At 41.4% G+C, this 27,661-nt stretch overlaps 1 protein-coding gene across 1 annotated transcript; it reads right to left on the bottom strand.

Annotated features, from left to right (window-relative positions):
- Positions 1-44: 44 nt before the first annotated feature.
- jupa (junction plakoglobin a) lies at positions 45-21,677 on the bottom strand. Its single transcript, XM_034098081.1, has 16 exons — positions 21,547-21,677; positions 10,164-10,213; positions 9,066-9,230; positions 8,724-8,968; positions 7,715-7,953; positions 6,828-7,029; positions 6,447-6,591; positions 6,226-6,329; positions 5,234-5,572; positions 3,995-4,147; positions 3,761-3,880; positions 3,110-3,260; positions 2,405-2,526; positions 2,205-2,244; positions 1,656-1,776; positions 45-1,004 (listed from the first exon to the last, which is right to left on the bottom strand). The coding sequence occupies exons 2-15, from the start codon at positions 10,174-10,176 to the stop codon at positions 1,658-1,660; spliced, it is 2,157 nt and encodes a 718-aa protein (XP_033953972.1). The 5' UTR covers positions 10,177-10,213; positions 21,547-21,677; the 3' UTR covers positions 45-1,004; positions 1,656-1,657.
- Between the last annotated feature and the right edge of the window lie 5,984 nt (positions 21,678-27,661).

Genomic DNA, 27,661 nt, shown 5'->3' with positions numbered 1-27,661 from the left:
TATTTTCATAAATTGGAAAACCGTTAAATCATTGAAAACCATAATATGTTTAATATATCCTTTATTTTTATTAAACAAAATTTCAGTAAAAACTCTTATTAAGTAGAAAGACAAAATGTTCCCCGTCAGTAGTTCGCTCCAGCTGTAGGGCCATCCCCGTCTACATCACAACACGTCGACTAAAATGTATTTAAACGTCTGTAAAACCACATCGTTGTTGTTCTCCATCTAATGATTACGGTCACATAGAAATCGCTTCTAATTCAGCTCAGAGACATCTTTGTTAATATTCTGCTAATGCCGGATAATGTGAACCTTTCCCAGTAAATAACTTATAAAAAGATGAGAAACAATTCCTAAAAACAAACAACCAGCAGGGGGGGCCCTACACACTGCTCCCTCATAGACCTCTCATTTGTTCATTCCTACTGAATTAGTGCCGCTAGAAAAGAGCGAGCGTGTGTAAAATAACTCTTTTTGGGTCAGGCGGGAGAAAGTTGACAGCATATAATGTCAAAACTACAGCGTAGACAGCAGTGTCTGTTACAAAGGCGTTAAGAAAAGAAACGGTGAGCATGTGCACCGTGCACGTTGAGCCACCTCCGGCAGTGTTTTCAACTATTACTCTTTTCCTTTTTTTACGTACAAAAAAAGAAAAAGAAGGAAGCTACACGATTATCATCACAAAATAAAATCTCTTTGGCATAGAATACCCACCCAAAAGCGTAAACACACACGTACTCACAGACACACTCACATACACACAGTCTTTTAAAAGGTTCTCTAACAGAAACCTAAAAGCATCGTCAGAGTTATAATCAGCAGAATTATACTATAAAACAAAGTTGAGCCCTGTTAAGATTATGAGCCCCGTACTCGGTGATAATTGCATATATTACATCAGGCTGAGCGCAGAGGGAATAATCTCTACGGACGACTAGATCTTCTTCTTTGTCCCAGTACGTCACCGTGTCCTACGCAAGACATTTCCGTCTCTTTTGGAACTATAAGAAGAGCAAAAGAAAGACATGAGAAGAAAAATGATTACTCGAGACAGATTTCAGTTTTTTGTCTCACTGGGGAAAATAGGTCTCACAATTCCCCACACCAATCAGGAAAACAGTTCATTATGTTTACATTGTAAAATAAAAAAACATTCCAGATCTGCATTACTTTTACAGCAATCCTATATATCATAAGTCAAACGAATTGTTAGTGGAATTGAACTTCAGACTAATAAATACATTGGATAAGATTAGACCACAATAAGTAAAAACTTGCTAAAAAACCAATACATGTTCCTTTGAAAGAGAGAAATTAACACAAACAATGACAAATATAGAACCTTTTCCACAGATTACATTGAAATTATTTGAAAGAAATTACAAAGATTATCCTGGCATAACCTTTCATCAAATGGATCACCACGGAAAAAAGAAAAAAAAGTTCCCACTAGCCTCTCAGGGCTTCCGTAGCTCAAACGACTTCTCTTAATACAGAATACCAGGAGATGTTTTGTTTATTAAATTGCTTATTATCTGGTCGTTATTATTATTAATGATCAATCGAGAAAAGTGGATTAATTCAAAACAATCTCAGGGGGATTTTAAGAAAACAGATCCTGATTGGCTGAGGCAACGTTAGCATCAACTGACCTTTAATAATGGTCCGTTCTGTCGTAGGGAATATTGAACTCGTCCGACATCACTCCCTCCATTCTGTCCATGTGCATGTCCCCTTGGTACGCGTCGTAGGATTGGAAATTAGGATCCATTTCTGCAACATAAAACATGTTTTTTAATTTCTTTGCGATATAAATAATGATCTTTTGATGCTTAATCCTTCTTTCGAGATGCTTAGTCATTAATTTTAAGTTATCAAGTCATTAATTTTAGCTACTTAGACATTATTTTAGGATAGTCATTTTGAGATTTAAGGTTATTATTTAAGATACCTAGTAAATATTTTGACAATATTTTTCCTTATTTGGAGATTCTAAGTAGGCCTTTTGGGATACCAAGTCATTTTTGAGAGAGTTGCTCAATATAATGACTAATACAATCTTCTTTTTCCTAATTTTGCTTCAGCAGGGCGGCGTCCCGTTAGCAGATGACAGCACGTCACACTGCGGTCGCTCCCTGTGGTGGAGTGACCCGGTGCTGAGGAATGTGCTGCATGTGCAGATTTCAGGCATAGTTACTCACCTTCTGAATAGTGTCCATCCATGGGGACGCTGTTGTGGGCCTGCGGCGGTAACGAGAAGGCAAAGGTCAAATAACTCAACACTTCAATATAGACAGTTTATTTATAGTCCTTAAGGGATTATTAGGATAATGTAATAAGAAAGTTTTTACAAAACCAATTGTTTGCAGAATCTTCTTAAATACTGATGTCAGACACTCACCAACTCCCATGCTTGGGGGTCGTGTTTGAACAGGGAGTGTGTGAGCTCCACCGACACTCGCTTCTTGTAGTCTGAGTTCTTATCCTCGGAGATGCGGAAGAGCACAGCTGCTGCGTAAGTAGCTGAAAGAAAAAAAGGGGAATATTCAGTCATGTACAAGAACGACCACTCCTTATAATAATACTTGCAACAACAGTAATGTGCTTAAGTGTGGGTGTATCGAAAAGGGAGACAAGTCCAGAAATGTTTGTCTGAAAAACACCAGAGGAGTTCTCATGCTAATAACTGAGTCACAACATGAGAACTACCTGACGAATTATTGATCAAATCTTCCAATGGTCACCTGGAAAATATTATCAAGACTTTAAATATTGTTTGCTTGATCATTTTTAAAGTCTCACATTTTCTCGTACATGCAAATCATAAAAGATTCCAATAAAAAAAAAAAACCTTGAGCAAGTACCCAAAGTGTAGTTTAAAATCTTCCACTTTGCAGTATTTTATGATGGGATTGTATCATTTCGTCAACTATCAGTCATTCTGAAATGCAGTGGAGTTATAGTACAACGTCTCACCAAATGGTCTTGTGGGGTAAAGTACCTGGAAACGGCACTAACGGCAAGTACAGCACTTGAGAAAATTGCCTGTGTTCCTTTCCACCTATACGCTACATTACGCTGAGCTAATCGCAGTGCATTATCCTACCGATGCCCTCGTTGTTGGAGTGCAGCAGGTCCATCAGTGGAGCCGATGCCCCCTCGCTGTCGATCAGCTCGGCCGACTGTTTGTCCAGGGCCAGCTCGCACAGCACCCCCGCTCCCACGCGCTTCACGTTGTCCACTGGAGAGTAGAGGAGCTGGAGAGAGGGAGGAAAGGATATACGTTACAAAATAAAACAGGAAAAGGTTTTTTGCTTAGGAAGGTTCTTAAAATGGGTAAAATGACCCAGAAGTACCGAGGTGGCAGCCATGATAACAGCTGTCTGAATGCTAAGGAACGGAGCTTCAATGTTTCTCTTGTCATCTCCTTTAGCATAGGACTTAAGGGACGATACTTTAAAGGAAGGAAGGGAGATAATACCGTCTAATAATTCTTTGCAACAACGACAAACAAAGATCATTCCATTGCTTAATAAGCATTTTTGGTTTTATACCACATTGAGTATCTAGATTGGCTTTTAAAGGGGCCCCATCATGCTCTTTTGGGTTTGAGTTATATCGGTCTTTGTGCATGTAAAAAGCTAAAGCTGCATTCCCAATGTTCACTCCAGAAGGAGTCCCTCTTGTTTTGGCTATTCAACCCAGGAAGTTAATTTACAAGACTAGGAAGTGTGAGAAATTGAGTTTCTTGTGTTACCTGAACAAACAGAGGAATGGTCTGCAGGTTGGCGATCTCTGCTCTGTTGATGGGGTCTCTGGCCAGGATGTGCAGAGCTCCTGTGGATCCCTCCACAATCTCCTCCATCCTCACACCATCCTGGGGGGCGGGATGAGAAGAGGACATGTTACTCTGGTTTAGAGAAGTTCCTAAATAATTAAAAACTACTCGTTTCCACAACCCACACGTAGTTATCCAGTAGCCCTCTCGTACCTGGTATGTCTGCTGGGTGGAGGAGCCGTGTTTCTGGGCGTCCTGGTGGGCTTTGAGCAGCAGGTTGACCAGGCGGGGGATGGCTCCAGCGTCCCTCAGAGGGGCCTGGTTCTCTGGGCACAGGGCCAGGTTTCGGATCAGGCCGACCACAGCCTGCAGGGAAGAGAGGGGAAGACACGGTCATGATACCGAGCACAGATATTGATCTTCTCTTTATAAATCAGCACAACTCTGACAAACAACTTCAAGCTATTATATAAGAAATATGAACTAAAAACAAAGTTTCCATCCCAGGGTTATGTACCTGGGCTGGATTCAGGATAGTATAATTGGAAAGGAGGACCTCTACCTCTTTAAAATCTTGATACGAGCGGGTAAAAGGCCATCACACGGAACTGGTTAAAAAGTGACCCTCCTGGACTGTTTCAATGACTGCACATTGTTGAATTTACTATGGAAAGACTGACCGACTGTCGAAGGACTAAAGCAGAGATCTGTGAGCAATGCTGGGGAAAATGGACAGTGTACAAATAGGACAAATAAAGACTGTAAACATGGAGTAGTGTGGTTCCCTGTTTGTGTTGTTTTTTTCTTTTACCCATGTAGTTGTGTGTGTTATATATTTGTGGAATGAAAAATAAAGAGTTTTTTTAAAAACAAAACGACGTTTCCTCCCCTGAAGCCTGGTCTTGTAAAACATACTGTTCCTGCTGTTATGTCATTTCATGCTCCTTCAGGCTGATTGAGACTCTGGCATCCCCTCTTTCCATCTGTCCGCCATTCCCCCCAGACTCTCTTCCTCTCCCATCAACTCCCCTCTAACCGCCTGCTTTCCTCTCTGGAGCACTTTCTCTCCATTACCCTATACCTATGGGCTCAGTCAAGGGTTGGTAAGATTGAGCCTTTTAAAATGACACGCAATATAAAAACAAAACACTTGATGCATCATTTACAACCTTAGAGCTTCAACGACTAGTTTATCAGCAGTAAAATAAACAACAAAAAATGGATTCATTGTTAAATGATACAAAAGGGCAATAATTGCTGCTTTCAAGTCTCCATTCTACAACAAATAGCTGCTTTCCTTGGCAAAAGAAACTGGGATGGACATTTTTTTGTCCAAACAATTCATCCATAGTTAAGACTAAGAGACTGCAGCTTGAATGTTAATGAACATATTTCTTAGTTGTGGTCCTAAACCAAGACTCCCTCAACTCTTCCTCCCTGTTCTCTCAGTACCTTGATGACAGGCCAGTAGTAGGGCTGGTTGAGCAGCTTGACGATGGCGGGGATGCCGTAGTGCTGCCTCACGGCGTGCTGCGCCATCTCCGCCTGCTGGTGGCGTGACGTCAGGTGGCGCAGGGCGCAGACGGCAGGCTCGACCACATCCTCCTTCTCTCCGGCACGCAGAATGGCGTGGATCAGCGCCTCAACGCCGTTGCCCTGGGTGACCTGAGTCTTGTTGTGGGCGTTGTTGCATGTGAGGTTGGACAGGATGCCTGTGGAGCAGGTGAGCATGTTGAGGTCGTCTGAGCTGAGCAGACCCACCAGCACCTGGAGGAGGCTTTCCATACCCTCCTGCAAAGGGAAGAGAACGATTTTAGTGTTAATATGAGAATCCTGGAGCATGGATTCATGTCATTTAGTAATTGGTCATTTATTTTCTAGCTGTTTTTTGTTTTATACTAAATTAATCATTATTTAGTGTAATTATTTTAGTCAAGTAATTGTTTATGCTTTATTCTGAATGCAGTTTTGGGTACCGGGTGATTTGGTCATAAGTGTATATATTGGAGACAGGTGGGATTAGCACACCAGCATGAGCATATATTTTTTGACCAGCAAAACATATGAAAAGCCACAGGGGAAACCATTGCACTGTAACTTTTATTCATGTACCTGTGTTATTCATGCTTTATTATCTTTGCTCTTAAATGACTTTTTTTTTTAAATGCCATTTTATAATATGTTTCTGCTGCACTATTTCTTAATGCCTTTCATTGTGTTGAAAGGTGCTGTATAAGGAAAACTTGCCTTGTTCTTTATGTATTTTATTATTGAGTACAACGACATAAATGCACCAAAGGATACTCTTGCCTGGACATTGAACATTTTTCCTGCGAAAAATTTGCTTTCTGGTGTCTCAGCGGCATGTCATTTTCAGTTTTATCAAAACAGAGAATTATTTTAGAAAGAACAATAAAGTAAAAGCGGGTGTGGTGGACTCATACCTGCTTTGTGGCGGCATCAGAAAGGTTCCTGAGCGTCCACAGACAGTTCTGCATCAGACGCTGGCTGGAGCCTTGGAGGTGATTCCCCAGAGCCTGCATTCCACCTGCAGGGAACACACAAGTTAGATCCCTCAGCAACATCTCATTATTGTTGGCTTCATGTAGCGCTGACATAAAGTCACCACAGGTGTGCGTCTACACAGGGAACATGTGTTACATACCAGCCTCTACAATGGCGGGTTTGTTGCTGGGGCACACAGAGAGCACTTTGAGCACACGGCTCGTGGTCCACAGCAGCTTCTCATAGTCGTAGTTTCTCATGATGTGAACGAGACCCTCGGGACCCCCGTTGGACAGAATGATCAGCTGTGAGAGAGGGGAAGATTGTGTAAGCGAACAAAATCTGACAAAAGCTGTTTGATTAGTAAATCATCACCGCATAACTTCTCCAAACAAATAACCACACCTAAACCTCACTGTTCCAGCAGTTCGGTTCACATGCCACACCCAAAACAGAAACACATCGCCAAACAAGCCTAGCAACTTCTCAGGTTACAGAACTTGGCTGGTATGAAGTAAGACATGTACTGGCTAATACACACCTTGCTCTCCTGGTTGCCGTAAGACAGCAGCTGCAGACAGTCCGTGGTGATGGCCAGGAACTTGGAGTTGCTCTTCTTCAGCAGGGGAACCATCTTCTGCAGGCCGTCGGCCAGACGGACAGCCATCTTGGCTCCTTCCTGGTGCAGCAGCAGGTTGTGCAGCGTGGTGATGGCGTAGAAGAGCACAGACTCCATGGGAGAGCTGAGGGAGGGAAACAGAGGGGTTAACGGTGTATCAAAGACAGAAAGGCTTGTCCAGTGGCCGTACGTAAAGGATAAATGTCCTAATGTTAGATAAAATATCACTTCCAATGTAATGAATAATTGTAAGTTGCTTTGATGTGTACTGTCCTCCTATTGAACCTCATTTTGTCATACTTCATTGTGCAATCTCATACATTGTCCATAATGGCAGTCAACACACTCACAGAATATGCTTGAACGAGATTAGACAGTGGCAGAAACAGAAGGTTTGGACAGGAGGATCATGAGGCTATTTCTGATGTCAAAATTTGCATTATTTGTATTCTATAAGGGTTTTCTTCTGGTAAAGTCAGTAATGTGTTTATCTAAAAGGTGTTGTCTCTTCTATATCTTTAAAGTCATCTTTGGGTATTTTACAATGCAGTTCAATGTCGGTGTTTGCATATTTAAAAAAAAAAACAAACATACAAAATGGAAACATTTGCTTTGAATGTCATTTGCCAAAGCCAAAAAGGTATTTTCTAAAACAAACAAAAAAGTGTTTTAGGAAAAAGTTTACTTTGCATACCTGAAATATAAGAAAATGTACATTTTTGCAACATATACTAACATTGAAGAAAACAACGAAGGTCAAAGTAATAAGTGACTGAAGTAACACCCATTATCTCTTTGTCTGGGCGTACCTGAGCATTCGGACCAGGGCGGGGATGCCTCCAGACTTGAAGATGGAGAGCAGACCCTCCCTCTGGTGGGACAGGTTGTGGAGAATGGAGGCTGTGGCCTTTGCCGTCTCCATGTCGCTGGTGTTCTGCATCGCCCGCACCACCGCTGCCACCATCTGTGGGGACTGCATCATCGCACGCCGAGACGCCTCCTTGCGTGTCAGCTGGTTGACGATCTGGGCAGCCTTTCCGACCACCACCTGAACAGAGGGGAAGAGTTCATTTTTATTACGGATGGAAAATTATCCAGGCAATTAGAAGTGTCTGATTTCAATGCTAATGCCATTAGAAATTTGAATGAAAAATGATAACATTCTAAACGATGCCTTCAAATGACTCTCACATTTTTTCAACTTTGCAAAATGACGAAATATTTGATTTCCAATAGCAATGACAATAAAATAACGATTTGTGTATAAATTACTCAACCGATGTTACCTTGAATTCATAAAGAAAACGTTGTTTGTCTCAAATCCCTTCACAATGAAAATGAGTAGTCTTGATGAATTTAAATAAATGTGTGCAGCTACAAAAAAAACTTGTGTACATACTCTCAAATAACTCAATAATAGCTTTTTCATTTCAGTGTTTTTGAAGCATTAAGCTGTTATAACACAAGCATCATAAATAGCAAGATTTTAGCAGAAATGCTTGCGGTGGTGAAGAAATGCGTATACAATTGAATAAAGTTCTTTGGTTAACCGTTTTTAGACTCTTTGTTCATCGTCGAGGTGAAGTTTGCTTCAAGAATTGTACATAACACAGGCCTTGTAATTGATACACAAATGGTCATTTTGCTGGTTTCGATTCCTTTGAACAGAAAATCTGCTTTAGTTGGATTGAGGAATAGCTAATTGCAGTTAATGCATTGATAATACATTCAATTAGACTCATTGGATCTTTAATAATGTAATAAACAATATGAAATTTGACCACTGCACTTATTCCAGGTTGACTGTGTGACGCTCACCTGGTCCTCGTCATTGAGCAGCTTGGTGAGCTCAGGCACGGCGCGTGTTGCCAGCTCGGCATCGTCCTGGTAGTTGATCAGGTGGATGATGGCTATCTTCAGCATCTGGGAGGGCTCCGCCAGCCGCTGGACGTTGGTCATCTGGTTCGGGTCTATCTGAGTGGACACGATGGTGGTGCTTGACTCCACCGTCTCTGGGAAAATCGCAGCCCGCACACGCTGGGCTCTGGTGAAGTGAGTATCCACTGAAGAGAAGAAGAGGATATATAGGCGATGAGATCACAGGCTACATGTGATTGAGGAAAAGCATTATGCTGGATTAGCCCTGGCTTATTTTCTTACCGGGCTGTTCCGACATGACGGTGGTGGTGGTCGTGGTGACGTGCTTGGAGGAGCTGTATTCGCCGTCGTCTCTCACTGTAGTAGCTCCAGACTGGATGCCCGAGTCGAGGCCATACATCGTATCTTGCCACTGCGTCACCTTTGACGTGCCCTCGGCCTCAGACACTGCAGAAAGGGAGCCATTGTGGGAAGTGATGGTTCAGATTAACAAGTTTTATCATCATGGACAGAGGGTTTTAATGAACAAACATTGCCAGTGTACCACGGTTTCATTTCTGCATCAAATTAAAAGGAACCCTGCTGCAAAAATAACCTTCCGTTGTTGAATGTGATAAGGAAGTGACCTCAATATAAACAATAGTTGGAAGAAGGAAAGGTCATGATCAAAGAAACAAGTCTGCTTTGTACAGGCAAACAAATTCACTTGAAAATGCACGTAGGTTAAACGTTTACTCAATAAAAAAAAAAGTCAGAAAATATTGTAACATGTCCATTGAAGTTACTCAAAGCTCAAGGTAATATCTTTAAATGTATTTTACGGCACGTCCACACAGCGGCGTGCGTTGAAAGATTCACCATGGTATTCACTTTGAATGGGGTGATGTCACTTTTTGCCGAACTGCATTGTGGGAAGCGGAGCTTTGCTGGCGTGGCTCGCTGAAAAAGTTGAGCAATGTTCAACTTTTGAAGCCTCGGCAGAAGCGTCAGCCAATCGAATCATGCCAGTACAAGCTCTAGCCAATCAAACCGCTGCTTGTGTGTCTGGGGCGGGAGATTCATGTGATTGGTTGTTGGTCGAGTTTCAGACACGCCCGCCGGCAAGCTTCAACGCACGCCACTGTGTGGACGGGCCGTTATTCTCTCTCCGTAAACTTAGATATTCAGTTTGATGTGAAATAAAATCAGATCAAAATCAGGAAATCTCCATATTTGATTCTACCTTTATTGCATGATCAATTATTTATCTTATCGACTAGTTTAAAAAAAGAATCTTTAAATCACTATACATCTATTTGCAGAAATGTGGGAAGATAGCATTAAGACTAAAACACACAAAGACTTTCAAATGTTTCAATAGCTGAATTGTGAGAGACTTACTATGCATTGCCATCCTTGCCTCCAGTATTCGTCACAACGATGGAGCGAACCTGAAACACAAAAACAGGTAAATATGTGCGTCATATCTTTTTCTATAACAAGGATAAACTTTACTACACGCCTGCCTCTCCCCATTAATATTCCAGCGAGGTGTCTGCCTCCTCACACAATGCTGTTGTTCGGTTTTTAAATGCAACCCGAGTATGGCAGTTCAGCAGATGACCCCCCCCCGCTCCCTGACCTGAAGATGACAACACGGAGCGGCAGCAGAGGCTCATGGGAGAGGGAGGCGGAGTGGGCAGAGAGACAGCTGTAAGTCAGGAATGCTAGCCAGCCACAGTGACCTTTCACCCCGGCCCCTACCCATAGCTGTGGGAGCAGCCTGCTGCTGACGCATGGCAATGAGGAACCTGCTCGTCAGGTTTCTACACCGCTCGGGGAGTGCGTGTGTACAGACAGTCAGCAAGCTCCTTTTCTCACACCAATAAACCTCTTTAAGTTCCTGCAACTTGACATTTTATTTCCGTTTGTCCTTTGTCCAATTCTACCATCTGTAAGACTGATCCGCCTCCTGGGTCTCATTTATAGGCATCTCGTTGAGTTTTAATTCAACAGTGCTCCAGATTGCGTAACTGCCACGCTACTTGTTGGTGCAAGTTTGGTCTGCACCACCTAACTTCTAATACAATTCTTCTTGTTACATTAACTCATGTATTCAATCCTCACCAGGATATCTTACCGCATCTCTTTTTTAAACACGCTTAAATGGGAATGTACTTAAATGCATGCAACTCCGATGCAAAGTGTGAATCCCAGACTTGTAAAGAATATTCAGTGAAGGTAAGGCAAACCATGTTGTTCCTTTAGGAAAATATGTCACAAAAATGTGACCAAACGTTGCCACCTTTTAGCTGCAACTAAATGTAATCGCCATGTTTTTTTTCACACAATATCCTCCTCTCATGTTCGAATCGCCTTCAAATGAAGACAATCCCAAGACATTGTTATAAGGGCCAAAAATACCCTCTTATGTCAGACCATGTTTTGTATCTCTGCTTGTCTGCAGGCTGAATGTCACCCAACACATAAACCCTCTTCTCGTCACAGAGAAATCTGCATTCCTAATGGCCGCCTGTCTCTGGGTGCAACATATATGACAGATGCAGTACAATGCATCCACTGTGCCGGTCACAAGTGTTTACAGATATCTTTCTGTAACTGACAGGATGTGTGTCCGTGTGAGTCTTTGTACTGTACATGTTTGGTATGTGCGGATTTCTGCAGGCAATGTAAATGCTCTGAAGGTATTGGAGGGGTGCTCGTCATAGTCAACAAACAACGGGCTTAAACATAGACTAAAATGTTTGAAAGATGGCCATGACAGCATACAACATGATTCCATGAAATAAGCGTCTACACAGTTATTATGTTCCTTCTTCAATTCTCAATAAACAGGGTTCTTACACCTTTTCCAAAGTCAAAGTCAAGCACTTTCAAGGTGCATTTTCCAGCAGCTTACAGCTGTTGTAAATTACATATTTATATACACATACTCAAATGATTATTTCCCTACCTCACATTAAATCAGATGTTCTTTATGCTATAAACAACCAAATGTGTGTTTCGTGATAGCCTTCTACACGAGGATGAACAATTAAAGAAAAGAAAACTAAGTTTAATATTTCAAAATTAGTGATCTGTACGTAGACTGGGCCTCCCATATAACCTGGCTGAGCCGATATACAACTATCAGCCAAATAACTTTTCAATACATTATTGATTAATTGTTGAGGTACTTTTAGGTTGGTAGTGAACGCAAGTCAGAGGTACATGGTGTACTTCTACTCCACTGCAGTTCAGAGGTACATGGTGTACTTCTACTCCACTGCAGTTCAGAGGTACATGGTGTACTTCTACTTCTCTACAGTTCAGAGGTACATGGTGTACTTCTACTCCTCTACAGTTCAGAGGTACATGGTGTACTTCTACTGCACAACAGTTCAGAGGTACATGGTGTACTTCTACTGCACTACATGTATTTTACACCTTTAGTTACTTCACAGATGTGGATGAATGATGTGAAATATAACCAAGTGTTAAATCAGACTTTAGTTCCACCTGGAGTAAATGCACCAGCTGCCCTGCAGTCATTCAAACTAGCTGCACCTTCACCAGCTCTGAGAACACTTTCATGATCAATCACTATAAAACATATCATATATATTATTCTGAAATGGACCAATCTGCACAACGACTACTTTTAGTGTCGCTACTTTCACTATATTTAGATGAGAATACTTTTCTAGCACTTTCCCAACCTTGAAAACAGCACGTCAAATTTCAAGCATTTTCAAGGATTTCAAGCACCCGTACGAACCCTGAATAAAACAACTATCAGAGATCCCTCAGCCAAGGCCTGTAAAAAGGCCTTGGATGGTACCATTCTAAAAGAGGGGAGTTGTTTTTTACATAATGTGGAAACATCATGTAGGTAGGCTACAAAGAAGATGTTGTCTTTTATTGCTCCGAGCATTCAGACAAAAAGTGAATGGACGTTTCAGAGCGGTTGCCCCGACTAGTTGGGCTTTTATCATTGTGCGTTACCCATAAAACAAATGTGTTGACACCACATGAATGAAGCACACTTATTTCAACTCCTATATTGAATGGGTTGTTGTTACTTGTCCCTGCTACACCCTTCCACCAATGCAAATCAACTCGGTAGTGTTTTCATAAAAAGGTCAGGGCTATGAATCACAACGTCAAGCTGCTGTGTTGGCACAAGAAGAGCCGTAAACCCCCAAATGACAGCCTTTACCTGAGCTTACATGCAAACTCACTCACGGTAGCTCAACCTAAAGGCGCAGGAAGGGCTGTAATCAGAGTTGATCGATGGTTTGGAGGACAGGAATTTGTACAAAGCTGAACGGCTTGGTCCCTCAGCATTACACTGGAACTCTTCATGATGTTAGGCGCCACGCCCTCGTCTTTTTTGCCCTCTGGGCTTGCGTAAGGACGTGTTGCGTAATGTTCAGTACCTCGGCTAGACCCGCCCACTTTTTCTCCCCTTCGAGCTGTGGTGGAAAACCATGACAATAAGTGTGTGCTCTGCATGTTCCTCATTAGGTTGTCTGTCCTCTCTGATATTTGGTTAGGCTAGCCCCCACATGTTTTTTGGGCCTGCGTGTTTAATGACAATATGCATTTGCTCTGAATATGTTCTTTAGGTCCCTACATGTCCACTTATCTAACACACCCTTCACAGGGAGCAGCAGAGAGACTGTCAGCAGTAGCCAGTCTGGCACAAGATCCTGCAGGACCAGGCCCCAGAGGTCTGTCTGAGCTTGCAGCTACATGCTACCTTCCCCCCAATGCACTGACTCATGAGACAGAAACTGTGCTTACGGTGCATCTCTAGTTCTAACTAAAAAGGTGTGGCCTCTTTTCAACCGAAGCACGGAGGATTGTTCATCAAGATACTAAGCAACTATCCAATCAAAAAGACACTAAATCTGACATACCCCAGATTTAAGTTCAGCGTAATAATCAATCTACTGCTGGAGGCACACCAATATAAAAGAACACCTGCGTGACTTTCTGTTTCGAGCTTGTACACAGCGTGTCTCCACAGAACCGTCCTTTTCTTTGTAAATCAGGGGCAGTGTTTGTGTAGTCTTTGTTTTCCTGGGCGAGGCAGCGGGTTCATCCAACTGTTGCAATGCCGCGACACGCCCTGCATATCGCCTAGGTTACCGAAACTCTGCTCAGGCAATGTACTGTGGGGGTATTTATCTGCTGACCCATCTGATGTTTGAAGCCATGCTGGCTGGTTGGCTGATAAGTGCTGCTTTTTCCTTCCCCGCAATGCTCATGACTTAGCTCCAAGCCACGAAAGTGGAACAAGATAACTCAAAGCTTTGATTTAAAATAACAAAGATTCCATTTTATTTTTGTATATGTAAAACTGAGTATCAAGGCTTATCTGCCAATCCCTCCCCCATTGTTCTGCATGACTAAACGCCGTTGCTTGTATTGTGTACTTCTGACTGGACTTTGCTCTCTTCCAGTTAATGAGTGATGCATCCGTTCACTCTCACTGTACATTGCTCCATAACCATCTTTACCACTGCACTGCTTACTCTGCAGAGACCACCTCTTACACACATCGGTTCCCACTATCTGTGTGGATGACTTTAGAGGGCTTCCTTCTAAAAAAAACCTGCACAGTGAAGCAGGAATGTGTGTACAGTGAAAGCTGCCAGTGAGCGAGTTGCGACAGAATAGCAGAGATGGATACTGTTGAGCACCCGATGTTAAAACGCTGGTGTGACATTCCACACTGATGTAGTGTATTCATATGTCCCGTGTCCACGCGTAAATCTTGCGCTGCAGAAAGCGCATGCTGTTTCACGCCCCTGACACTAAACTCTTGTAACCTCCTCATTACTCACTTGTATATCCCCGAAACTAATAAGATACTATGAGCCAAGGTCTGCTCTGACAGTGGATGAGCAACTCTGTTCTCAATCATGAGATACTATTCACCCCCCCGCCACTCAGGCAAGTCAGACAGGGAGTGCCTCCCCAGCAGTGACAGGCTCCCAACAAGGGTATGGCAGTAGAGTGTGTGGGTGTGTGAGTGAACAGGGTGAGGCTGAATACACCCAATTGCTAGAGGAGGTAAACTGTAGATTCTGACACGTAATTCTCCTCAGTAAATCATCGCAATGATTAAGAAACTATGTAACAAACTCAAACTGCAAAACACTCAGAGATTTGTCACTCTGCTGGCCTAAGCTGCTCTTTGCATCACAGCAGGAATGATTCGGGTCAGGGAAGAGGCGCAGGGGGCTGGAGATGTACTCTGGTTGTATCCCAGAGTGGCTCCGAACATTCATTACAGGGTTTGCAGTGATTTGTTATCCAGCCTCATGCCTGTTGGGCAGGCAGAGGTGTAAATAACATGCCACCGGGCTCTTCTTCTATGCGCTGGTGGGCTTTTACATGCCTACTCGTGAAGACAAAGCTGGCACACAAGTGTTGAGTTATAGGTCCATGTTTTGGTAAATACTCTTATTGATACGTTTGCCAAGATATAAATGAAAACATCGATACCACTCTCACATCATTCAAGCTAGAACTAGCAGCTAGTTAGTTTAGCATAACGATTAGAAACATGTTTGTGTAGCTTGTGAAAACAAAATGCACCCAAAATCACCTAGCTTAAACCCATTATATATACTTTTTAGTTATGTACACAATACTAAAAGTTCTGTACAACTACAACTTCTCATTAAAAGCTAGCTCCCACCCCGTGGTAACTTCATATTTATTGTGCCAATGAAAGTGGTATCAATACCAACTCTCCTCCAAATAGAAAAGTGTTGCATCCTTTATCCCACTTCTCAAACAAAACATATGTTGTGTCGATGTTGCAAATACTCATCCAGGTCAGAACATTACGACTGCTGTAGAAACGTGACCTCGTCTGATGGTCTGTGATTTCTAACAGGCTTGCTCATGTCATGTTTAGACTGACATGCAAATAAAGCAGATTATGTTTCCACACATCTGTAAAGCTTCCTGCACCATCTGCACAGATCAACTGTGGGCTGCTCCCACACGCACACACCCTTTCACATGTTTGTCCCCTGATGGGCAACACACACTCCCCAGATGACTTTAACACAACACTGCACTCACACAGCCCAATCCTCCTGACAGTAAAGGGCCAGTGCAGCCAGCTGAGCCTCCACACTTGACATTGTGCTCTGTCTGCATCCCCCCTCCCCAGAGTGGGGTCCAGCTGTCCCGATGGGATACAGCTCTACACCCCCCAGCAAACCTTCCTGGTCCCCAAACCCCAAGTCCAGTATCCCCCACTCCTCCAACAATACCTGTTATGGCAGTGTACTGGAGGCAGCAGGGGCTAACTGCTCGTTATAAATCAATAAAGAGAGGATGTGAAGTGGTGCATACCTAATGGATTTATTGTGGTGGGTGACAGGAAGTGGCGGTCAACATTATCTGACTCACACACGGCTGGGCCTTCTGGTCAGAGAGGGGACATGAGGAGATGCTGTATTTTCACAGCTGTTCCTCCATACTGTAAATAGATATCAAGGCAATCACTTTATGGACTTATTGTACCATATATGGACATGGCCTACAAAAATAAAAACTATATTAATTGTTAACATACGATATTGGGAAATGATGCTCTTAATCACTTTAACATTAGATTTAGATGCATAATATAGAGATGTTATCATCTTAACATACGATTAAAGGATATGATGACCTCAAACATTTTTATGTTTTTCACTTTATATGTACATGATCTTTTTCAGACCTGTTGTTTTATTTTGCATGTTTCTCCCAGACATTTTAGCCAACATGATGCTAATAATAAAGAAAAATAAAGATTTTTTGCGTGTTTATTATTTGATATTACTTTTGATGTAGGGTATTTAAAAAGAATGAAATTCCAATTCCCATGTAAATTCTTAGAAATAATTTGTCGTTATATTCCCATCACATTAGTGGAAAAATGCTCAAAATCAAATGTATCTCAGATATTTCTGGGACGATATATTGTCCAACTAAAGTAGTTAGTAGATGCAAAACGACTATTGTGTCCTGCGCCGAGTTCAGGAACAACACCGCTTCAAGTCCAGAGCTGTCAATTGAGTGGAACAGGCAGTTGATGAAACCCAGACCATAGCAACACCACAGCATGCCAGGAGCCCCACAGACAAAGAAAGACAATGTTATACTGCTGCTGCGCACTTCAGCAACACAAACTGATTTTCTCTAAATGTGCCTGATCTGGAAACATTCCCAATAACAAGTCGGCCACAGCCAGCATGCCAATGAATGAAATAAGCAACGGAATGGATAATGGCCCTAGATCTGTCGTTGATTCATTGCAGCTACTTTAATTAGTTGAATTAAGTCAGTGGATGCAGTACTGTGTGTGTGCGTGTGTGTGTGTGCGTGAGGCTGTTTACTCCCTGTGGGATCTCACAGTGAATCAAAGGAAACGTGAGCTGTCTCGGAGGAGGTGCCTAAGTGCAGAGGGGGATCACATTACATAAAGCTGACATAGAAGCAGAGAAAGAGTAAAAGGGGGTGTACCCCTTTGTGACAATAAACACTCATTTGTAAGGCCCACAACAAAGTTCACCAAACTGTCCATGCATATCAGACAAGTGGGAGGAACTGAAGTCGGTCCAAGGATTATCACAAGAACAATAAATACACCATAAAGATATAGCAATCGAATGGCTTCATTTCCTCATTCTTTAAATGCATTATGTTAAGCCCAGTCACTCGAGTAGGATAGTTTTGCGCGAAGTGATTTGGTCTTACAGTAAGCAGGATGCTGCCGCTCTCTCCATGTTGTTTGGGACGGTAGGAAGGAAGAGGATGAACTTAGTCTCCGATCCAGCACAGAGAGTCTCTGTGTTACTTTGTTTGGGCTAGAGAGGAAAAGAGTAGCCGCATTGTCCCATTGACTGCTGTCACAGTGACAAGGAAACGGTTCTCAAGTGTCCCCACTGGATGCATCCAAAAAGGCTGAAGCACATCAAGACGGCCCTGTGTGTTCACTGGACAACGCCACATTCAAAGCCCCGTTTAAAAGGCCTGACAGGGTTATTTATTTTTGGACTGCCACCGACTGCTACGCATCGGTGTGCGGCTGAGCACTGAGGAGATGTGACAGATGATTAATTTTTCAGGGAGATTAGAGGCACGAGGGAGCGGGAGGGGGCTGCTTTGGAGAGTAGGGCAAAAGTCTAAAGGGACCCTTAAGAATACAACGCTGACCTGGAAGCAGTTCAAGTTCACGGTTTGCTTTCTTTATGAAAACCATGTCGAAAAGCAACATTACGCTTAAACCTCCCATTTCCAGATTTGGAAAGAATGTTATTCCAACTATTTGTGTTTATGAGCTTTTAGTCTGAATGGTAAAGTAACTTAAAGAGAAGATGCGTTTTGTTTTATTCCGTGTTTAAACATGATAGTCGTTTCTGATCTGTTCCTAATTGAGACGGTGTTTACATTACGTTTCCAATTTGGGACCCAAGTTGACCCAAAGCGGTATCAACACCACATGAATGCTGCACATGTTAACAGAAGCAAAACAATCCTTGTATTTGCCGACGGTTTCTGATTCGCTCCATATTTAGAAAGATACTCTTTACTTGGCCCATGCTGAATCCTGACATCAACTTTCTTGAAAATTGTGCTCGTCATTTTTTCCTAAACCGGCTGACAGATATAACAAACAGACCAAAACAAAACCTCCTTGGCAGAGGTCAAAAGAAACATCAAATCTAAATATTTGAAGAGTTGAGCTAGCATTGTAAAACATTTAGTCTGACAACAGTCATGTCATAAGTCGTTCTCTTGGTGAAAACCTTTTAAAACAAACAGGAGGAATAAAACGAAGGAGGGACAAATTGTCTTAAACATCCATGCATATTTTAGTTCATCCAATGTTTTGTAAAGTATGCACAGGCCCCAGGGTTGCACAACTTTCTCAACCCAAGAGAGCATGAAATCCTACAAAAGCCACAAAACAAGAACAACAATCAAGCTATGAGATTATTACTCAACGGTAAGCTAAATGTTCTTCAGTGAGATGTTGACGTTCGAAATGTTGCATATCGAGCGTCCCTGGTGATTCTGTTTCAACCACACCCAAGCTGTCCTCAATCTCTCATAGAAGTGTAATTAAGGGACAGCGAGGAGGAGAAGAAAAGCAGACACCACAGGACTCATCAGAGTCACTATGCTGAGAAGTACGACTCTGCCAAATCAACCAACTGTGAAAACTTTGTCTTTTGAGTCAGCGCTGGAATCCATTTCCCTCCCTGCTTGGACACGGCTTGGTTATGAAACAATTATCAAAAGGTAATAGATTCAGGAGGAAAGCAGCAGGCTTCTATTTCCAGCATGTCCTTGGACTGATGCATGGGTGTTTTGGAAAGATCTTTGAAAAGACTTGAAACCTGGCAGACATTCACACATAAGTGCGACTGATGGGAAGAAACAGCCATTAGGCCTTCGACATTTTAAGTAAGGGACATTTTCTTGTCCTCGTTTTATCCAACCAAGGGAACTGTTGGAAGGTAAATAATTTATTTCGGTGAATGTCAAGGGTAGTGCCAGCTTTACTTACTCAGCATTATACTGTGCTCCACTAGAAGTATCCGACTTTGTGTTCAGTCACAGCTTTAGCTAGTTAATAACTGTATTCATCCTGAACAAAGAGACTCAACTTTCTTTAGCTTGACGACAGCATTGTCAGGTGAAGATTTCCTCTGAAGCCCGTGAAAGTTAACCCCAAGAAGGTTTTACTGCGGTCACAACCCCCCTCCCCTTTGACTGCAACCACAAAGGACCCTATCGTAGCCGATAGGAAACGCTATCTCTCTGCGTCCCCTTCTCCATGGGAACAGTAAAACACAGAGGCAGGGTGCTATGCAAACGGAGCGGGTCACACAACGTGCGCTCTGAGTGGCTGTAACTGAGCCGCTGAAAATTAAGTCCTCAGTCAGGCACCGCCGAACAGAGACGAGGGAAGTGAACCAACAGAAAAGAGAAATGCTAAACAAAGAGGTCATGCCATATGGTAATCCCTTTTTCAAATTGTAGACCTATATATGCACTGAAGGATCTCCTGGCCTCTTGCTCCTCTAATGTAGGACAGTATCAGGGAATTAAGCAGGGGGGGGGTGGATTATCACAGTGCCACCGCAGCTGTAGCTACGACATCTACAGTAAGTCGCCCCCCCTCTTCCCACCGTCGTCCCACCACCCTCCTCCCTGAGGGCAGACAGGGACGGCTTTCCAACCAGGGTGCTATCTGCAGCTGCACTGGATGACACAGACCCAGGGCAGGCTGGGGGGGGGGGGGGCCTGAATGGCAGGAAGTTTTGGCATTCAACCTGACACACATTCAACAGCCTCAGCTGGACGTGTTGGGCTAGAACCAAGTTGGATGCTACAAACTTGTTTGGCACTTTCACATGGAGTTACTCGCTGGTTATTCCAACGGGACAATAGATAATGTGATTAGTGTTTAATGGTGCAAGAGAGAGCAAAGCTGTTTAACTTCTCTATCTAATGTGCCCCGTGTCTAATTTGACTGACATGTAGTATATTTTGGGGGCTGTGGACACTGCCAATAATTTAATCACATAAGACAAAATCCGATAAGATAAAAGTAATTTAAAAAATGGGTGCTGGGTGAGGACACTAAAATTGAAAAAGATCCATCCTGGCATCTGCAAACTACTGACATCATTGAAGATTTGGCAACACCTTGAGACATCTCTGCTGGCATGATCCTCTGTGTGGGAGTGGATGGGCGCTATAGTAACATTTGGATATCATTCATTATTCACCGTCATATATTACAGATTACAGGGAACAGGAACTTACGCCCCCATGCAAAATGACCTCATTGCAGTTTTTAGGCTACTACATTAAACTCCTAATTAACTTATTAAATGAGAGACCTGTATGGGTGACATCTTAAATGTACTTGTCTGTTGTAATCCAACAGTACAACATCGAAATTAAAGTTATTTTACTTTTCTTCAGAGGACTAAAACAACTACATTTAAGGGATTGGCACAATTTCACCTTTGACACTTTTAATTAACAATTTGTCAAAGGACTCAGATCATAAATCAAGCTGTTGACTCGATTAAATCACATCATGTCAACTACGTTTGTTTTTCTGAGAAAGCTGGAACAATAAAAGCGTTGTTGTCGGTTTGCCAGCGTGTTAAGTGTCCATAAAATCTTATCTGTGAGATTGATACAAACTATGTAACATCTAATTAGATAATAACTCTAATGTTGTCAAGAAAAAGCTAAATGTTTGGCAAAAGCCTCTTCACCTGCCTCTCGCGCACGCGGGTACACGCACGCGCATAATTAGACACCACTAGTGTGACTCTATTGACAAGTGACGTCAAGTTGAATGATCGATACTGGGGGCAAAAACATCGTTATGATGATGCAGAACTGTCAATTTGATAATAAAACAGTAAAAGTAGATGTTTCATGAAAGAAAGCAAACTTTTGGGGCCTGGGGAGCTCGCGCTTCACTCAAGCGGTATCAGCAGGCAGTATCGTCTAGTTTGAGGCATGCGGAAATGAACTCCAAATACATGATTGGATTTGCACCAAGCTAAGCAAAAGATGAACAGTGTAAGGAAACATTATTCCACATGAGCATTCACGCCTTTTAAGCACGATGGAGACTTATTTAACACACGTATTCACACTGAAAAGATCCTCGTCGGTGACAAAGACAACATTATGAGCAGCTGGAGAAAGTGAACCCAAATTAAGAGCATATTACCTGTCGAAACACACAGAAGCGTTGTAAATTATTCCAGGTCAGGGACTCGTTTTCTTCAGGAGGAACACTTTTTCTCCTCACTTCTGTCCGTGCTGCTGTTGCTGCTGTCCGACAGTCCTCTGAACAAAAATGAGTAAAAGAAGCGTCACCTCAGAGCAGACTCCGCCTCCTCCGCTGACCCCACCCTGCCACAGGAGGCGTGACTGCCGGGAGGGGAGGAACTGCAGTCAATAAAATAACAAAACATTTGAGTTTACCTACCAACAATTGCCTTAGGACATGTTGCCCTTTGTAACGATGAAGTGAATCAAATTAAAAGCATTTTCCATGTTGTAGGTTTATGATATGATACCATTTTCAAAATATAATTTAAAGCGTTATCAAGCATTTCTAAACTGTTTGGACATTTAATGTATCCATGAACATGTTTGTCAAATTTGCATATACACGCAATTATACGTGGTAGCCTAAAATGTTTATAATAGTTTTGACTGTAGCCTACTGTTTTGACTGTTCTTGTAGGCCTATATATTGTAGTTTACACATTTTTGTTCCCCTATTTGAATGTAGAATGGGAGAATGGGAGCAACTGCAACATAACCACATTTATGGATAAACAGACTGACAGACTGACAGAAATACAGGCAGGCAGACAGACAGACGGACGGACGGACGGACAGACAGACAGACAGACAGACAAACGGACGGACAGACAGACAGACAGACAAACGGACGGACAGACAGACAGACAGACAGACAAACAGACATATCAACTCACACAAGCTCCGCATTATAAAAAAGTACAAAGTTCACTGAAAACATTTGAGCGAAGTATACTGACAAAAAATTAGCTGTAGGCTATTTAAGATAAAAATCGGATATAATAAACACTTTTGAGTTACTCGAATCACAAGACACAACTGTTATTAATATGTTAGTGTTTCTATTGTTTTTGTTCCTGATATCAAAGAAAGTACAACAACAGCGCTGTGTGGTAGAAACCATTCAGAGCACCTGTAAAACCACACCTTGATTACACCACGAAACCAGACGACGCGATTAGTCACTGAGCCGGGAAACCACCCGCTATGAGAGGGCTGCTGGATTATAACCAACATCCATCTTTATAATCGACCAATCTGCTGATTACTTTCTCGATTAATTGGTAAATCGTTTGGTCTATAGAAGAAAATGTCCATTGCACTTTAAAAAAATTGACTTAAAAAAAAAGTGCTTGTTTTTTCCAATCATCACTCCAAAAAACCCAACTATTCCCTTAACTGTAGAGGAGCCAATATTACCATTTGAGACACTGGAGTTAAAGAACTTTTGCTTAAAAATGTAGTATTAAAACTGGTTGTGATTCAAGTTCTAGACTAATCGACTTATATAAATCACCTCCAAAAACTTTAACATGACACTGTCCACATTTGTTTAAAACAAACCTGTGATGCTGCAAAGACCAAAACACATTCAACAACAAAATGTATAACATAAGAGGTTTAAGAAACCACAACATGCGACATTTGATTTCCATTGAATGCATGGGTAGTTTTGACAGGTCCCAAATTTGAGGATAAAGTAGTGTCAGCTTTCCGCACGTAAAAAAGGAATTTCCTAAAAATAGAATGATTGACAAGTGCTATATGCAGCAAAAGTATTTCTTTTTCTTGCTTACTCATTTAAGACTTGTTAATGCAGAAAAAACAGTACAATGTGTATCGAAGTGTCTGCCTATGTGACAGGATCTCACTGGCTGACAGACTCAGGGTCAGGCTGTATTCTGTGTCCTGCCCCGGGCTTATTGTCATGGCACTTTCCTTTGTGCCCATTGTGACAGTCATCATCTGTGCCCTCCTAGAATGAAAGAGACAGCGACGGAGCGGGACAAGGCATTCTGGGACCCTGCTGGTTATATGCTATTATATTGTTCACACTGAATGTAAATACAACCAACAAATTAGCCTCAGGCCTAATTGACAATATTGGGTTTTCATGTATTGCTTGAGGGGCTTATAGTTTACATAATTTGTGTTCCCCTATTTTAATGTAGAATGGGAGCAACTGCAACATTATGGATAAACAGACAGACAGACAAACAGACAGACAGACAGACAGACAGACAGACAGACATCACATAATTTGATAAATATTGGGTTTTCATGTATTGCTTGAGGGGCTTGATGTTTAAACTATTCATTGTATGACATAACAGTAGTTTATAATTCTCAGAGCTGTTATCAGTTGTTCTATTTTATATGTCTTTGAGTTGTTTTGGCTTTCTGAGATATTCCTTGTGCAGCAGTGACATGAATGGAGCTATTGTCTTGAAAACAGCAGCCTCTTTATTTTGAACAGAGCCAGGAGTTAAAAGAGTGGGAATTATGTAAGACTTGCCAGTTCGTGTCAAAGACACCTGGCTGGCTTTTTCATCTTTCAGCACTAATTCAAGCTTTTGATGTCCATTTGTTTTATACAGCATTCAAAAATGTCTCTCTCACTGCGAATAAGTGAGAGGATGTTTGCTTTACCTCATGAGATAATGTGTAGGAAGTTCTCCCTTTTCTGTCTCTGTATAATTTCCCTTTACAAAGTCAGAAGGTTTTAAGAATGTCCTGTAGGCAGGGGTCAAAACAAGCCTGCACTGGTGTCTCGCTCCAGTCTTGCCCTGTAACCTCCCAGCAAACAGACCATAAATCTCACTTCTCACTGGAATCTGTCTTTCACTCCAAAGACAGGATACGCTGATATGATGTCCCTGCTTTACAATACTCGCCTGTTTTTCTCTCTGGTCCCCTGCGTCTCACCCCACAGGAAATGGCTCTATTGTCCTTGGGAGAGGATGTGGCAGACCACAAGCCCACTATGGAGACTGTGGTAAATTATTTATCATCACTCACAAATGGAAGACCAGACACTAGTATCCACGGAGGAATGTTTTGCCACAATTAACCTGCAGCTGCAGTTGACCGCCTGAACCAGAAAATCAATATGGTATTTTGTATAAATGGGTCTTTTGTTGCCGTAGTATTTACCGGTAATTGTAAAAACAATGCAAGAAGACATGACCAGATTCAAAGGTGGCAGGATTAGCCAAACCCAACCAAGCTGAGTTTTAAGGCAACTCTTTGACCTTGGAAACAACAGTTACTCCGTACCTCTGGAGCTTTTGATCTTATCACACAGTCTTCAAATAGTTTGCTCACATTCTCTTGGACCCGGTTCAAATGTTATTTTATTTAGCACTGTTAGGTCTTCTTCTACATGTTTGCTCGGAAACAGCAGACCAAAAATCTACTCAAGGTCCACTTACAGTTCTTGAGCTTTCGATCAAAAACAAGCACTTTGATTTGTCAAATGCAAAGAATCATTTATTTCTGTGGGATTAACAGATTTATACGCCATTGGAAAAATCGATCAGCTTGATTCTACGTGGGCTTTTTTTAATATAACATTTGATGAAGATATCAACCAAGGATAAAACATACCTGAAAAAGAGATCAAAAGAAAATAGATAATACCTACACTCTTTCTTTTAATTTAGACTTTTACCACTAGAGGTAGACAGACACTCACACAAACACTTTACTATAAGCAAGCCTGCAGGCATTTGTTTGGGTCAGATCAGATGTGAGTGAGTTTCTACGAGTGTGAAAGTTTGAGGGGGCATAGTATGTCTGTGCACATTCTCAGGCGGGCTTGTGGTCGGCTCTCAGGGTTAAAATAGCTCAGCATTTGGTCCAGTCACATGTGGGTGTCCTCAGGCATACTAGATTGGAAAGATAACGTAAGAGAGACGGCTGAAAATAACCACATACAGTATATTAATGTATGGCACACATAACATTCAAACTGAAGGCTGTTGTTGTTGGTCATTTGAAGATTGATATGTGAGAACATCAACACTTATCTATTACTTGTATTGCATCTGTTGAATTAAATCTAATGATTGTGAATTGTTTAGCTGCAGCTTCATCTGCTTTTAAATGTTGTATAAGCCTTAGTTTGTTAAGGCAAGGCAAGGCAAGTTTATATTACATTTCAACAGAAGGCAATTCAAAGTGCTTCACAAAAATGACATTTGTTAAGAGCACGACAAAGTAGTGCAGCGGAAAGAGATTCAAAATGGCATTTAAAAACAGTCATTAAAAAGCAAAGATAATACAAATAAATAAATACATGAATTCAAGTTACAGTGCTCATTTCATTTCATTTCAAACCTTTATTTATACAGATAAATCCCATTGAGATCATTGATCTCTTTTTCAAGGGAGACCTGCTCAAGTAGTTCCACATGAAACATAAAAGCATAAACAGAACAACAAAAGGACATCATACAGCATCATTTACATAATTATCCACATAAACAGGTACCAATAGCTTCCGATTGACTAGCATCCAACCGAGCTTTAAAAACATTTAGTGGCACCAGATTGTTCAGTTTCCATTTAATTTGCAGACTATTCCAAGACAGAGGAGCTGCGCATCTGGAATCTGTCCTAGCAGTTGGCACATTTAATAAAACCACAGCATTCGATCTCAGGCAGTAGCCACTTACAATTTTCCGTGAGATCAGGGAGCAGATATAAGATGGAAGTTTCCCTAACATGGCTTTGTATATAAAAATGTACCAGTGACTGAGCCTCCGTACAGTTAGTGAAAGCAAACCCTTGCATACAGGGTACAGTGATGGGTTAATTCTTTACAGTTTGTCACAAATCTTAGTGCACTGTGATACGCAGCATCTAACTTGACCAGGCAAGTTAGATGTGTGCTGTGTAAGATATGTATAGTTAAGCTATTTCTCCAGCAGCTGGCATCACCTGTCACACACTTGTGAAGGCTATAGTCTGTCAGATAGGACAACCACAAATAACATCATGGTGTGATGCGATTTCTCTGGCCTAAAATACTTTGCATGTGACCAGTTTTAATTCCCACATGATTTCACCCATATATAAAACATACAATAAAAACACAAGTAAGAGTGTAATGAGATATTTGTGGGACTTGAAACCAGAGCACTACAGTCATTATTCACATGGACTTGATAGACAGCCTCAGAGGTTCAGACTAAAACAAATAATAATATTAATATGGAGTTGAAACTGTCAGATGTTATCATATGGGGGAGTTCAAGTCCATCTTAAAGGACAGAGAACAAGAAACCATTGGTCAATGTGATTGCTCTTATATCCCCTAATTGAAGTCGTTTTAAAACTGTGCCAGTTTTTAATGTTTTTTAACAGTTTATTTTATTAGCATATTGACTGGTTAATGTGCCGTTTCATTTGTGTTTTACGACAGTTGTATTCGTCTGCCTGTATTGTTTTGTGTTAATGTGTGTAATATTGTTCATGCTGCCCTTCTTGGCCAGGTTTCTCTTGAAAAAGAGATTTTTATCTCAATGAGACTTTTAGCTGGTTAAATAAAGGATGTATATTTGATATAAAATGATATGTCATAAAAGGACAGTGGTGTAAAGTACCAACGTACATTTACTCAAGCACTTTACTTAAGTACAATTTTGACAGACCTATACTTTACTTGAGTATTTCAACATTTTTCTACTTTGTAGTTCTAACCCACTACAATTAGAGGTAAATAGTGTACTTTTACTAATATCTTTAGTTAGTTTTCTGTTTTTAGTGCCATTTAAATAAGACTTTAGTTACACCTGGATTAAAAATGAACAAGCTACCCTGCAGTAAATAAAGTAATTAAAACTAGCTGCACATTTACCAGCTTTGATAAACACATGAATGCATCATAAACATAATAAAAATAATAAAAATAATAATAATATATAATATAATTTTATAATAAAATCATTCTGAAATGGGCCAATCTGCATAATAAGTACTTTTGTATTTTTGATGCTAAAACGTTTGGACATTGAGTAACATTTTGAATGAATTTCAAAACGATTTGGTTTTACTTGTAACAGAGTATTTCTTTACTCAGGTACTTTTACATAAGTACAAGATCTGAATACTTCTCCCCACCTCTGTAAAAATATTTATCTTTGACAGAATTTGATGAAAAATATATGCATTTTGTCGAAGAACTACATATCCCATAATGCCCCGCTTTGAAGATGACCAAATGGAACACA

The sequence above is a fragment of the Pseudochaenichthys georgianus genome, chromosome 1 (genome assembly GCF_902827115.2).
Source record: "Pseudochaenichthys georgianus chromosome 1, fPseGeo1.2, whole genome shotgun sequence".
Lineage (NCBI taxonomy): Eukaryota > Metazoa > Chordata > Actinopteri > Perciformes > Channichthyidae > Pseudochaenichthys > Pseudochaenichthys georgianus.
Note: the sequence above shows the minus strand (reverse complement) of the source record. Positions and strands in the feature narration are given on the sequence as shown.